Source organism: Indicator indicator, chromosome 20, assembly GCF_027791375.1.
Source record: "Indicator indicator isolate 239-I01 chromosome 20, UM_Iind_1.1, whole genome shotgun sequence".
Classification (NCBI taxonomy): Eukaryota; Metazoa; Chordata; class Aves; order Piciformes; family Indicatoridae; genus Indicator; species Indicator indicator.
Window position 1 is genome coordinate 16219926 of NC_072029.1, and position 15124 is coordinate 16235049.

General features: G+C 39.1%; 1 protein-coding gene across 1 annotated transcript in view; it reads left to right on the plus strand.

The window, feature by feature from the left end:
• The window catches only part of KMT2C (lysine methyltransferase 2C), a 185479-nt gene that overhangs the window by 42624 nt on the left and 127731 nt on the right, over nucleotides 1-15124 (plus strand). The window contains exons 2-3 of the mRNA XM_054390059.1: nucleotides 4860-4948; nucleotides 14137-14275. Coding sequence (XP_054246034.1) covers nucleotides 4860-4948; nucleotides 14137-14275 — 228 coding nt within the window. The remainder of the gene's footprint in view (nucleotides 1-4859; nucleotides 4949-14136; nucleotides 14276-15124) is intronic.

The window sequence follows — 15124 nt, forward strand, 5'->3', positions numbered from 1 at the left end:
GAATTGATTCTTGCTTGCTGTGATTCCCTTTGCACAGGGCTAGCTAGCCCAACCTTAGGTATTCTGGTTTGCACTTAGAGCTGTACTTGTCTTAGGTTCAGCAGTACTGGAGCATGTGCTTTTGCACACCTGTTAAAATGATTCTTGGAAGGCCTGTAACAGCTTTCACTTGTGGAACTCTCGTGTGAACATTAATTCATTGCTAGCCATGCTGATGGCAGCACTAATTGAACCTTTTTATAAATCATTCCCATACCATCTTCTAGTGTCAGGCTGTGGACAGATGTTCATTTAACAAGACATCTGTGCTGGTTTAGGATGTTACTGTATCCCAGATGTTACACTGCTTTTTAAGGTTATTGGCCCTGTTTCCTATATTTAGTACTATCGTTTTACTCAGCAGTTTGCAGAGCATAGGAAGGGAGGTAGTTTCTCCCCTGAATGATCTGGAGGTTTCTGCATTTGAGAGAAGGAAAGCTCTGGAACAGTTTGTGTGACACGTTCTCAAAAGCCTGAAACAAAATACATTGGATGACCTGAGCATGGTGTCACCTGATTTTGTTGGTAGCAACTTAAGAGAGAACTTGCAGAAACTGGTGTCTGGCAATAACTTCTGGGTAATCACAAACTAACAGCTTGGCATTGACAGGCACCTGAGAGTTGTAGCTTTGCCAGTTATGTCACATGGTTCTGGGAGATGTTGGCCCATGACCTTATTCCTGATCACTTTGTGCAAAGAATGAGTAAGATCCAAGATGAACTTTTGACCTACATTGCACTTGTCAGAGTTTATGGTGTTATTGTTGTCACCTGCAAAAAAAACACACCCCAACTAAACCAACCAACCAACCGAAACACACCCCCCCCAAACAACTAAAACCAACAACAAATCCCTCCCAAACGTGTAAAAAATGTCATGCATCAAAACAAACAAACAAAACCCCAAAACAAACAAAAACCCAAGCCAACAAACCAAACAAAACCCAAAACAAAACAACCCTCCCCCCCCCAAAAAACCAAAAACAACAAAGAAAGAAGAGCAAAGAAGTGGTATCTGGTTACTTTTCCATTTTGCCCAGCATTGTGCAGCTGTGCTGCTCTTCACACAATTCAGCAGAAGCCATTCAGGTGCCTGGAGGTCACCCACTGTTAGTGGTCTGGGCAAGGCTTTGAGACAGCCTCAGCAAGGCTTTCCCCCAGAGCAGAGGCTGTGCCTAATGCTCTGTTGAGCCCTGAAAAAGGCCTTTTGGGGCTCATTCCAGTGGGCTAAATTTAATTAGTTGTTCACCCAGAAAAGAATTATGATACTTTTGTTTATTGTGGTGTATTTAGAGATGGAGATTAATGATAGGCACTAGCTAAGAAAGCGAACTGATAACAAATTTAGGAGTTGGTCACAAAATATTTTGATAAATGCAAATAAGATTTGCTATTTGTATGCAAATATGAATAAAAATATTGTAGGCAGTAAGTATGTCCAACTGGAATCCTGTAGATGTAAAAAGGGTAGTTTTGTCTTTTGTTTGACTTTGTCTCATGAGATGCGGAATGTGCATTAAACCAGTGGATCTGGTCTTTTAAACATAAATAGATGTGCTTTTGTTTTTTCCTTCTAAATTGAACTGTCTTGTAGGAAAAAGGCAAGCAAGAAACCAATTGCAGAAACCTTGGCAGTAGTTCAGCCTGTGTACCAAGCCCACTGCCTGTTGTACTGACTAATATTTATTGTTGTTTTCTTGTAGAGTCTGTATTGGTCAGGCTCTGCCTGTACATTTTGTTCTTAGTTTGGAAGCTGGAGATGTGGCTCATCTGTGTTCAGTATTTCTGCTATTGTGAGCTGATGCAATTTCTACAATGATATGTAAGAGCAAGATGTAGTTACTCTCCCTAGTAAGAAAGCTTTGGATTGATCTAAAACAGAACTGAGATGATAATGTTCAGTATAGCAATTAGAGTTCACTACTGTCTGGCTGCATATGAGCAAAGGGGAATAGTCACTGGCTATTGTTCTGTAATTGTTTTAAGGCAGCCAAAGTTGGCCTTGCCACTGTCTTGCCTCAGCAGCCTTTTCACATCCTCCTTCAGAAGGACGAACTTCAAAAGAAGTAGTCAAATCCCAGGGAAAGAACAGAGCACAGGTTGCTTTTCCCACTATATTTATGGTGGAGTGGAATAAGTAAATAGCAAAGTAAATATTTGCAGGATTTGTCAGTGGAAAAATCTAGTGTTGTGCAAACTAGTCAAGGGCTTTGTCTATAGCACTATCAAATAAAATGTCTAAACTTAATGCAAATAACTTTAAACAATCCATTCTTATTACAAATGTTGAATGCAGTGGTTAGGTATACTATATGGCTTTCTCAAATGGTATTTTCTGTGGAAACATTAATATATGGTTGTCAGTACAGTGTATATTTCACTGTGTCGTGACTTGAATTGTCTTTTTCTCTAAGCCAAACATAAATTTGTAGGCTGCAAAATCTCTTCTGATGGTTGTGAAATGAATGTAACTAGTAAAAATAAGTTAATGATATAATGCAGGATTTTTTTCCCCACCATTTCTTCAGTTTTATTTGAAACCTGCACAGCCTTATGAAGGCTTTTTGCAGCATATTTGAGGGCAGAGAATGGCAAGAGAACACTAGACATGGTTGTATCTTTTGCTGAAAGAAGTAATTATGTTTAATTAATTGAAACCTCTAGTTTCCTTAGTGTTAAATAGATTGCTAAAATACGATAGGGAGGTTCAAGGAATGAATACAGCTCTTGTTTAAACTGTTTAAAAAGGCTTTGTGAGCTACTTTGTGTTTAATACACAAAATGTTGTTTTATTAGAAAATCTAAAGCCATGTGTAAATTATTAAGTAAAAATATAAGCAATCATCATCTTCATTATTCAGTGACCTTCACCAATAGGGTTGTATTGAAGAATACTGAAATGGGATACTTGTGGAGGAAGCAGAATTATCATTTATCTTTGTGGTGATTTCAAAGTAATCGTGGTTTAGTACAAACTTGTAACTTTGCATTGCAGACAGATAGTTGGTAGAAGAATTGGGATGGGATTTAGAAATGATTCCTGTTATTAGCTGCTTGTGTTCTGTAAAGCTTTTGAGCATTTCTGTACCAAGGGAAGTGATTTCATTTACCTGCATTCCCCTCCTGGCAGTTTTGGAATGATTTAATCACTTAAAAAACCCCAACCAAACCCAACAGCCTTTTTCCTCCAATGTATAGCTAAACTCAAACCTTTCAGAATCCTCCATGAAAGAGGAACCAGAACAGTTTTGTTGGAGGGAGGCAAGCAGGGTGCCTGTGTGCTGGCCTGCATGGCATCCTGATTCAAGGCATGTTGGTTGGGTGAATGGTTGCCTGGGAGCTCTGAGACATGGAACTGCTGAGATGCCCCAAACTGCTCAGAATTTGTGTACTTGGAATGAGAAGCTCCCAGGGTCTCCCAGGCTTTCCATCAGCATGTCAGGCAGGTTGCCAAGTAGCCTAAAAACTTGGGAGGCAAGGTGCCAAGCTCTTGGCTCCCTTTCAAATGGGCTGCTGAACAGCTGGGAATCTGGATGCTTGGACTTCTCAACAGCCCACCACGTTAGTTGCTGAAGCATCAGGCAGGGGAAAAAAGGCTGAAATTTGGGGCACAAACCTGTCAGCTTTTGGTCAGACCTTGCTTGAAATTGAAACAGATCTGCCAGGTGTTTCTGTTTTGATGTGCTGTCCTCACATGATGACTTTTAAAATGTGATAACATCTAGTCATCTCTCATAACATTTTACTTTATGTGTCAAAATATTTGCTTCACTGAAAAGAATACGTTTCAACTGAATTGCTTTACCATCATTATTATTCCACAGAAATGGCTTCTAAGAATGCTGTCCTGGGTTAGAGTGGGATAGAGTTAATTTTCTTCTACTACAGTGCTGTGGTTTGGAGTTACTGTGAGAATAAAGGTGATAACACACTGACATTGTAGTTGTTGCTCAGTTGTGTTTATGCTAAGTCAAGGACTTTGCAGCTTCTCACCCCACCAGTAAGCAGGCCTGGCGGGGAGGCACAAGAGACTGAGAGGACAGCTGGTCAAAACTTGCCAAAGAGATAATCCATACCATATGATGTCATGCTCAGTTTATAAACTGGGGAGGATTGGCTGGTGGTTGCTGTTCAAGAATTGTCTGGGCATTGGTCAGTGAATGGTGAGCAACTACAGAGTGCATCATTTGATTTGTTTATTCTAAGTATTTTATATTTATTGTTGTTCCTATTTTCCCTTCCTTTTCTGCTCTATTAAGCTGTCTTGATTTCAACCCACAGATTTTATTCCCCCCCAATTCTATCCCTTGCCCCACTTGAAGGGGTGCAGGGGAGAGGGAATGAGTGTCTGTGTGGTGTTTAGCTGCCTGTAGGGTTAAACCACAGCAGATGCTCTGGGGGGACTGGTATCATTTTTAGCCTATGTAACTACTGGCCAGATTTTTGATTGTGTTTTCTCATGTCTGCCTATAGTTACCTCCTATGTGGAGCAACACGATGCTCATATCTTTAAATTGTAACAATTTCTGTATTTTTGGGTCAATGAAAGTTTGTTACTGTATTTTTCTTGTAAGAATAATTGGAAAATCTTCAGGGGCCCACTGCTGATTGAGGTGTACGTTGTTGAGAACAACCTAGAGTGGAGAAAAAGGGGGAGAAAACTTCAAATAAATAATGAGTTAGCTTAAACATTGAATAAGTTAGAGCTGACATTCATCCCTCAAAATAATATAATTTAAATGCTAATTTAAATTAAAAACTTCAAAATCTAAAAAATGCTTTCAGTTTTAAATGTGTTTTTTCTTTTCTTATGTCTGCAGGCCTCGGAGTAGAGGAAAAACTGCAGTGGAGGATGAAGACAGTATGGATGGTTTGGAGGCAGCAGAAACAGAAAACACTGTGGAAACAGGTGATGAGAATGTGATGTTGATGTTGTCTGGTTATTGCTTCTCTCTTGGAAATGCATTTAATTATGCAGGACGGGCAGACAAAAAATATACCTTTAGTTTTATAGCACAAAATGTGCATTTGGGCAGATAGAAAAGAAAATAGCCTGTATTATTCAAACCTATATTAATTAAAGTTATTTGAACCTATTGCTTTTAAACAGCCTAATGGGAATGTCTTTGTAGTGTGTTATGTAGAGGCTCTTTTACCTGGTTTTGTGAGTCTGTAGCTAACAAAATTAAAAGCTCTGAAGCACTAGGTGCTGTTTTTAGAATACCTGCCAAAACACAGTATTACTGACTGACCTGTACCTTCAGCTGACTACAGCAGATTATATACAGAATGGATAGTGGGGATAACAAAATGTGAATGCTTCCCAGTGCTTCTTGGGAAACAAGGTAAATCTCTGTGCTTGCTTTTGTAAATATTTGTTATGATAGTTCCCAAATGCTCCTGTTACCAGAGGGATCTCATTGTACTGGACTGAGTACTGTTGTCATACGCTGTGATTTCTGTTCTGGCAGGTTAAGAGTCTGAGGAGACAAGCAGATGAGCTAACACACAAGATAAAGGCCATGGTGAAAAACTGTCATCTCTTTGCCAGGCACATGTCTGTAGCCATTTGCCTGTTTTTAACCAGGGACTGAATATGTGTAGAAGAATAAAACCTGCCAGGAAGGATGGTACCATGGCCAGTTGGCGAAAGTTTGTTGGCTTGACAGAAACAAGCCTTAAAAATGCATTGAAACATAAGGGTTTATAAATTTAATTAGATGGGCTTACATATGTAATGAGGAAAGTGGAAGGAAGCACAGAGGCACTAACAGCAGAAGCTGGTGGTCAGGGCAGCAACTGCATGGAAATGCCAGTTGAGTGGAGAATTACTCTTAAGTAAAGGAGGTAGAGTTGTGAAGTCCTTAAAGATGGAGACAAGAATCTGTGCTTTGTGTAGATTTATAGGGACAACAAGTGAAGGACTTCAAAAGAGCCATTTTGCAGCAACATTTTATAGATCATACAGGAATATGTTTGCAGTAGTGGAAGCTACAAAAGAGGAGGCTGAAATTAACCTAGTGCACGGAGGTTGAGCTTTGACTGTGTATACTGGTCTCCCACTTCTTATGTGCAAGCTGGTGAACAGTGGTGAAGGCTTTGTACTCAAGCCTCTAGGCTTTGAGGAGTGTCATGAGTGTTTAGTCACAACTTTTGCTGTATTTAAGTGTTTTTAATGGTTTGTGGAGGAAATCTAGATTAAAGCTTAATGCAAGGATGCTGCATCATTTTATTCTGTCAGTTGCTTTTCTGCCTTTGGTAATAAGCTGCTGGTGGTAGTGAACCTGGCCTGTATTTTCCAGCTTCTACAAATAGGTAATTACAAGTTATTAAAGTTGAAAGTGGAGACGTCATACCCAGTATTGTCTGTAGAAAAAAACGAGTAGGATAAAGAAAGGCTAGTTCTTATTGTGTCCTATATTCTGTTTATTACTCTTCCTATCCCATGTGCTAGAAAGAGTCTTAGGAAAATCAGCAAAGGGGGCCAGAAAGTGTGATTATAAGTGGTAAGATTTGTAAATTTAAAATGTACTTTTTTAAATGGCCCAAACCAAAAAAAAGAAATTCAAGCTTAACAATTGCTGGTGCACTACACTGTAGGGAATTTAGGATTTTTTTTGGCTTTGCATGTCATTGTTAACAAAGCTCTTCAACAGAAATCTGAGAGCAGTTTTTGCTTTGGAGGAGGGAGGGACACAGATAATTATTTTTAAGGCTCCAAGGGTGCATATAGATATATCTCCATTATCCTTCATCAAAATCATCCTGACTGTCACAGAGTGCTGATGCTCATTTCTAAAGATACAGGCAGCAGTGGAGCACTGTGCTAGAAATCCTGAAAGACAAAAGACTCCACTGGGTCTGCTGCTGGAAGTTATACACCATGACTTCACTGCTGAGCCCAAGATGGTTTTGCAAACTGTACTCTGAAGTGAGAAGAAGCCTCATAAAAATACAGTAATCTTAAATCCTATTTTGACAGGGAGCACCAGAATAGATTTAAGAGCGTTATTGCCTTGAGCAGTCTGATAGAGACAGAAAATAGAAACTGTGTTATTTTAAAAGTTGATCAGCATGTGACTTGATAGAGGTTTAGTTGTATTAATTGAAAAGGTGTCTGCCTTAAAAACTTAGAAGCACTTACCTGTGTTAATAATAAACTGTGGGAGAAGGAGGAATCCCAGTTTGTTGCTTCATGTGAGACTGCTAATCAGATTGAAGTATATTTGTGTTCCAAATACTTAGCCTTGACTAAAAAGGCGTTTTGTTTTCTTGCAAAAAGTGGTGATGTCAGCAATTTGCTGTGGTAGTTGGCAAACCAAACCACAATATCTGAAAACTCAAAATGAGATCGTCTGAACATACGAAACATGCAACTCTTGACATATTTTGAGTCTGTGAATTTCTAGCCTCTTTTCTGTTGTCTGATTCATGTGATGAGTGTAATGGGAGTTCTTTTACTCTGTGTGAAGTTTTTTTTCTTGTTTGTTATATTTATGGAGTTTAGCATTGCTGGTGAAATTTCTCTCATTTTATGAAAATTAATTAGTCCATGTCATAAATGTTGTATTCAGTGTATTAAGCTCTACTTTTTGGGAAGAGAGTGATGCACAAGGAATGAGAACTTTCCCCACAGGAAGGGAAAAAGGAGATGCCTCATATAATCCCACCTAGAATAAAGAGGTGTTTTCTAGCTGTGAAAACTTTTTTGGGGGGGAAAAAGCAAGGGAGGATGTAAGTATTAAAGATATATTCTTTCAATTTGTAATGTGTAAGTTCTCTTCGTAACCTACTCTGCCCTAGGGAGGCCACATGTGGGATATTGTGTCCAGTTCTGGGCTCTCCAGTTCAAGAGAGACAGGGGACTATGGGAGAGAGTCCAATGGAGGGCCACAAAAATGTGAGGGGTCTGGAGCATCTCTCTTATGAGAAGAGACCTGGGTCTGTTTAGCCTGGAGAAGAAAAGATTGAGAGGGGATCTTGTCAGTGCTTCTCAACCTCTAAAGAATGAGGGGCAAGAGGATGGGGCCAGTCTCTTTTCAGTGGTGCCCAGTGATGGGGTGTGAGGCAATGGGCATAAACTGGAAATTCTATCTGAACATAAGGAAAAACTTCTTTACTGTGAGGGTGACAAAGCACTGGACCAGAGAGGCTGTGGAATCTTCTCCTCTGAAGACTTTCAAAACACTCCTGGACATGATCCTGTGCAACTTGCTTTTGGTCCACCCTGCTTTAGGAGGAAGGTTGGACTAGATGCTGTCCAGGTCCCTTCCAACCCCTACCATTCTGTAATTCTGTGTAATGCTGCAACAAATGTTTGGTTAAAAAAAAAAAAAAAAGCCTTCCTGAAGTGGCTCTTTTGTAATGCTAAGGTACAGCCATTTTAATGGCCGTCCAGGAAAGTTGCTACCTTAACAAAATTCTGTTGTGTGATATGTGAAAAGAGGCAGAATTGGAAGCTAAGCAGGGTAAGCTGTGTGCTGCTCTGATCACTTCAGTATGGGTCATTATCCCTGCCAACTGCAGCCATTTCTGAGCCCTGCCTGTTTTCTCCCAAGTGCTATGTTTGCTTTAGTATAAATTGAATGTAGAATTCTTAAAGATGGAAAGAGAGGAGGGATTTGCAATTGGAAAAAGGAAATTTTGGAATTTGGAACAAAAACCTACTTGGAGATAGCTCAACTTTTTCCTAGAAAATAGTGCTGGTAACTGCTTCTACTCAATCAGTAGACTCTCAGCTTCTTGTCCCCCTCAGGACAGTCTCGTTTTTCTTACCCACCAGCCCTGTCTCTTGTGTATTTCTTGGTTGTTTGCAGGTTGTTTTGGTTTGGTTTTAATTTATTTTGTTTTAGTGATCATTTTGCTTCTCAGCTTAATGTAAAACTTAATACTGCTGCTGTGTCATTAGTGACATGACAATGGAATTTGCATTGGCATTACCAGTCAAGCATACTGAAAGAGTAACATGTATCTCCTGTGCCTGTACACTCTTTTCCTTAGTGAAAATGGTCCTGTTTTGTGTATGTTTTAGTTCTAGGGACCTGTCTTAATTTTTGGTAATGCTATGTTGAGGCTGACTCTCCAGTTTGGTAGATGAAATACTGAAGACATTGAGACCTCAGTCCCACCTAAGTAAAATCATAGTATAAACCAGATTGGCTTTGGGGTTTCCATAAGAATCTGCCCTGCTAACACTTTCCTAGGTCAGGTACAAAATAAAAGAAAGCAGTAGGTAAAATAAATTTATTTAGGATAATAAAAGAGGTACCACCTGCAAGGCAGTGAAGATCGACTGTAGAAAATAAAATTAAACGGTAGTAGTGCATGTAGAAGAGCACACAGGGAAAATCTTTGTATTAACAAAAATCACTCTCAAATAGCTGCTGCTACCTGAGCAAGTGGTGCTGTAGTTCTTTCAAGAAGTACAGTAGCTTTTTTAAGTAAAAAAGGAAGTAAAATTCCAAGAATTACTGGCAGTGGGTTAAGGGGAAGAAAGCATCAGTGTGTTTGTTGGGTTTTTTTAATTCCTGCTTTATAAAATTATGCCATGACTGCATGTTGAGGGCCAGGTGCAGTTCTACTTCCCCTTCCAAAAGGATGAGCTGTAACTGGGAAAGTACAGGAAAGGCCAACAAGTACAAGAAAAAGTAAATAATAGGAAAGATCAGTTAAGGTAAAAGACTTCAGTCTGAAATGGCATTACTAGAAAGCAATTTAATAGGATCCTCCAAAATGATAACTGGTATCAAATGATCTCAGTCATCTCAAATGATGAGAAAATTAGCAGGAAATGTTTTATTTTGTTTTGCTACACAAAAATGAAGGGACATAGGTCATGTTCAGAGCACAAAGGTAGGTAAGTTTGCACTCTGCATCTACTTAAATTATAGAATTCATTACTGGTGGATTCTTTGGCCATTAAAAATGTACATGAGTTTCAAAAAGACCCGAAGATATTAATGAAAAAATACTTTAATAATTGCTGTTGAATACCCTTCCTAGATTAGGAAGTCTCTCAGTTGCAAATCATTGGGAGCTGGTTATCTATAATACAGTGTCTTGTGTTTACAATGCCCAAAATTATTGTTTAAATGATTCTCCATTACAAACCTTGGTTTTATTTCATAGCTGGTACAAAATCTGCACAAAATCATTCCCTGTATAAAAGCTATTAAATAAATAGTTCTATTTAAATTAAAAGTATCAAAATACACACATCAGTGTTCAAAAAAGAATAACTACAGCCTTTTCTCTCATCTCCATATAACAACTGTCACAGTAAGTAAACAGCCACAGTGTCCTTCAGGTAGGAAAAAAGAGGTAAGTGGTGGTTGTAAAAGAAAATACTTGTGCAGCACTTGCAGAAAACCCCACCAAAACACTTCTGACACAGTTATACATTTTATTGTTTACTGTTCTGAATAAAATTTTACAATGTTGACTTAGGATGGAGAAAGCATGCCTGTTTCTGTAAAGAAATGGTTCTCTCAAACTTCAGTATGCTTTTTCCCCTCTTTCTCCCATGCTTGTGGTTTTAGCAGGTATGAAAATGTGGCTACACACTCAGTGCAGCCAAATGGTGGTATCTATTAGCAGTCATCAACTGCTACGTGACTTTCAGTGTAGCTTGGCTTGGCTTGGTGTTGTCTGGAGGGCTTGCAGGTGATCTGTATGGAAGCAGTTAGCTACAGCATGTCCATTTGTTCCCCCATGTTCAGCTGCCAAAGCCTATATGTGCCAGTCTGAATTCCTCAGGCTCTGGTAGGAGAGGTGATGCTTCTTATGAGATGTGTTCAGAACAGTAACAGAACTATAAACGCTGACTACTGGAAACATTCTTTGTTCCTAAATTGGGACAGCTCTTATGATGGCTCATGTGGGTAGGAGCTTTATTTCTTGTACTGTTAGAGAACTCATTTAACTTTAAGAAGGCCCTTCTGTCCTTACCAATAGATGGGGGAAAAGCTTTTGATGTAATTGTCTTCAAATAATAAGTATTTTTTAAATGGTATGTTTTCTAGTATTTTCTGAATGTTTTAATAAAGGATAGTGACATTAAAAAAAGAACTTAGAGACATTTGGGAATTGTGCAATTAGCTTTTTTAATTCTCAGTTCCCCCATCAACTCATTATACATGGGTAAGACCTTCATTGTGACAGAATCAATCATGAAAACAGGATACAAAATAAAGCCTTATATATGAATCTCAAAATGAGCTTCACATTTATTAATCATTCATGGTTCCTTCATTCCCAGAAGCCTCAAAGTAGGATGCCATAAAGAAGTCTGATGAATGTTCATTAAATACAGTGAAAAGTAGTTAATGTGTTGTGCCAGATGCTTCCAAGAACATCTCTGAGGCAGCACTGAGTATGTCTGCTGTCCCTTTGCTGTGCCACTGCTGGACTGCAATCTCCTAGAAGTTTTAGTCATGAAACGCACTACTTCTGTTCTTCCTTTATCTTCTACTGTAAAACTTTGCACAAAGTATGGCATGCACAACCAGCAGAAGCACTATTTTCATAGTGTTTGGTGAGCACCATGTTTTCAGTCTTCCAACGGCATATTGAGACACAGTTTGGTTTATTGCAGAGACAGCAGTTGAGATGTTGTTTGTCTCATTTAGTATAATTTGGGTCCCTTCTTTTCTAGAGAAGCAAACAGCAGGGGAAAAAACACCATAAGGATGTAAGCTCATACAGTTATAGTGTGTAGTGAAACAATCTGTGTCTTCTCACACAGTCCAGGGTTCTTGAGAATGAGTTAGTACCTATGAACTTTGTCTTTCCAGTGTAATGGGTGCCCATTAATGCATAATGAGATGAAAACTGGCAGAGAGTCAATAGCTTTTGCGTACTTGAAAGTTTCTGTGGGCACACAATGAAGCAGAGTCCCTTTTGCAAAGTTTAATGAGGCTAAATAAAGTTGACAAGATGGTTCAGAGCAAGGCCACTGTTTCTGGTGGTCTTCTTGAGCACTTCACTTGTGGTTGTCCTGAGTTGCGTTGTGGGTTTTGATTTTAGTGCTCTGGTGTCTGCCTGTCGTATAGGTGTTTATGTTTTGCACTCTTCACTGAGATTGTATTTAGAAACTTGGAAGGTGCACAAAATTATCCTTCAGTTCCAACATACTTTGGAAACACACTATGGACCATTATAAATGGTTCCTCTGGACACTGCCAGTTTCAGGAATCCTTGTCCAGGAATGATAGCAGGGATTGTTTGTTCAACATGCCAAAAAGTAAAGGTGCCAAATTCTGTTTTGTTTTCTGTATGGAGCCATTTACTATGGGGATGCATTCTGAACAGGATATTTATTTAGTGTCAAATGATTGTCCAGAAGTTTTAATCTTTTTTTTTTTTTAATTATTATTATTTTAGGGGGGAATAGGCTTGTGGAATGTGTTTAACATGAGTCATTTGGCTTTTGGAAAGGCAGTCATTTATGGATGTCCAAAAGCATTTCAGATGTATGTTACTGAGTAACTTAACTGAAATAGGTGAAACAATTCCATTTTTACTCCAGTTCCAATAAATATCTGGCACACCCAGTCACGAATAGGAATTTTGTATGCTTTTTTCCTTAATTTTGTGTTTCTCTTCAGTATCTTAAAGCCCTCGGTGAAGGCATCTGAAAATGTTATACATTGTCATCTTAAATGAGTTCACTCTGGGTTAAAGAATAATTTTACTTCAGTCTCTGTACATCAAACAAGAAAGATGTCTCCTTCTCTGTGTGCACTAGCAGGCATATAATTTCAGTATTACAGACCAAGCTGTGCAGTTTTATATTCTGAGAATCTTCCTCTTGTATAAATAAGATTAAAGCTTGTGGCAGGTTTTTGAGCACACCCACCCATGTCGCAGATTCTTCTACCCATCCATGTCTCCATTTGAATCATTTATCCTTTGCAATGTTTGATTGTGTTTTGACATGTTGTGTATTAAGGTTTTTTAAAAAGTGAACGTATCTTCTACGAAAATCTTCTAAAGAGGCTGTTGCTTTACTCTAACTGGGCTTCTTTGAAAGAGCTGTGTGCGTTGCCCTCTTAGCTCAAACCCACCTTCACTGGAAGCTTCAGGTGGTGTGTGTGACCCAGGTGCAGGACCTTGGTCTGGCTCTGCTGTGGGGACAGATGTAGCAGTTGTGAGCACTGATTTTAAACTAGATGTGCCAACGATCAGAGTCCTGTGATTTTTTTGTTATTTGGGCTTCAAAATCAAGGCATGAAGGAGTTTGGAGATAACCAGTTTTATTGCTCTGCAGCCCTTGACCCTTGTTCCTGTGCATTCTGCTGCACTTGGGGCAGCACATTTCCATGTCCTGCTGGCAAATCCCTGAGTCATCCTGCAAAGGAGGAAACCAAATTGGAAGAGGCTTTAGGTTACGTACACAGTGGCAATGTGGTGTTTCATGTTTCTAAGCAGAAATAAACTTCTTGGGCAAATAATAGCACTGTCAGCTGTAGGCCTATATGTTTCTATCTAACATTAATCTAAATTAAAAGATGCTGCAAAAATTGTTTATATTCCTACAGCTCAGAATGAAGTTTAAACTGGCATAAGCTGTGTCCTTTCTTCCTTCACTTCTTCAGCTCCACAACAGCATACAGTTAGTGTAATCAGGAATGAGTTAGTACTGGGAATTGATCAAATTTAAAGCTAACCTGGGAGGAAAAAGGGTTTATTATACCCCAGATTAGTGTGTTCATTCTGGCGTTTGTTCAGGGATGACTGAACAGGTGCACAAGAGCAGATGTGGGGAGAATGACAATGTCTAGAACTGCAACCTCATATGAAAAGACTGTCATTGACCAACACTCCCCCTGCTCTGCTCCTCATTACTTATTGAACATCTTTAGTCCACAGTGGTATATTGTGTTATGGAAACAACTTTATAAGCATTCACTTTAATGTTTTAGTGAGATGTGAAGGGTAATATTTCCTGCTCTCGTTTTTGTTGTGTCTGAGAACATAGTTACATGGGCTAATCAGCCTATAGGTTAAATGGATGTTTGCAGCACAAGGGAAAGTTTACAGATGTTTTTATAGTCTAAATAAATTAAATAAGTCAATATTATTCTTATTTTTAAACAGAAGTCAAAGAGCAGTCTGCAGAAGAGGATGCCCAAACGGAAGCAGACAGCACCAAGCAGCTAACACCAGTCCTTCAGCACTCAGTATCTGAGGAGTCTGCAAGCTCCACTGCTTCTGTGGGTGTGGAAGCTAAAACCAGGTTAGTGAGCAAGGAGGCTGGTGCCAAGCCAGGGTCACAGGGGTGGGAGTCAGGTCATGGGGTGCAGAGACTTGGGACATGCTACTGCTTCTTTGAAATGCTGGCAACAGCAGCCTCTTCTTGAGACTGACGGATTAACTGGCATGTAGGGAGACCAAGGTGAAAAGCACATTCCTTGAGTGTTGTCCTCAGATTACACTGGTAAACCTCTAAATTCCAGCATATTAGCTGTTTAAATTAAAACAAATTGAAGTGATAGGAGATAAAATGTGATTACTGAAGCTTCCCTACTGAGGAAATGGTTCTATATAGAGTGATCTCTGAAATTTCAGCTTGCATGCCTGTATTTTCAGGAACCACTTGAAAGAAATTCCTTGTCATTTTTACTGTGTTCTTCCTTATTTCAGAATTTGTAATACAGAAAATGTTTCTAGTTGTTTGTTGTTTGGTTGTTGGTTTTTTGGTTTGGTTTGGTTTAGTTTTTGTAAAACATTTTATCAATATAAATTACCCCAAAAGCAGTTAAAGTATTAATTACATTATTAGAGGGAAACCAAAACACACTGTCTGTGATCACTGTTGAAACAGTGTCACAGAATTCTAGCAGAGCTTCTCTGTTGAAGCCCTGGTAACAGCTTTTAGTCCAATAGTAGGTCTCTTCAGCTGCAGAGATTGCTGTTACCAGTTAGCAGACAGTTCCAGGTGTAATTATATTTTGACAGACTTGATGAGAATTGTCGTCATTCTTTTACTTTCCTCCTAATCCAACACAGAGCATATTTTCCATGCACAAAAAATTACTTCATCTACTTGCTGCCTACATAATTTTCATGTTTTACATGCTCACAA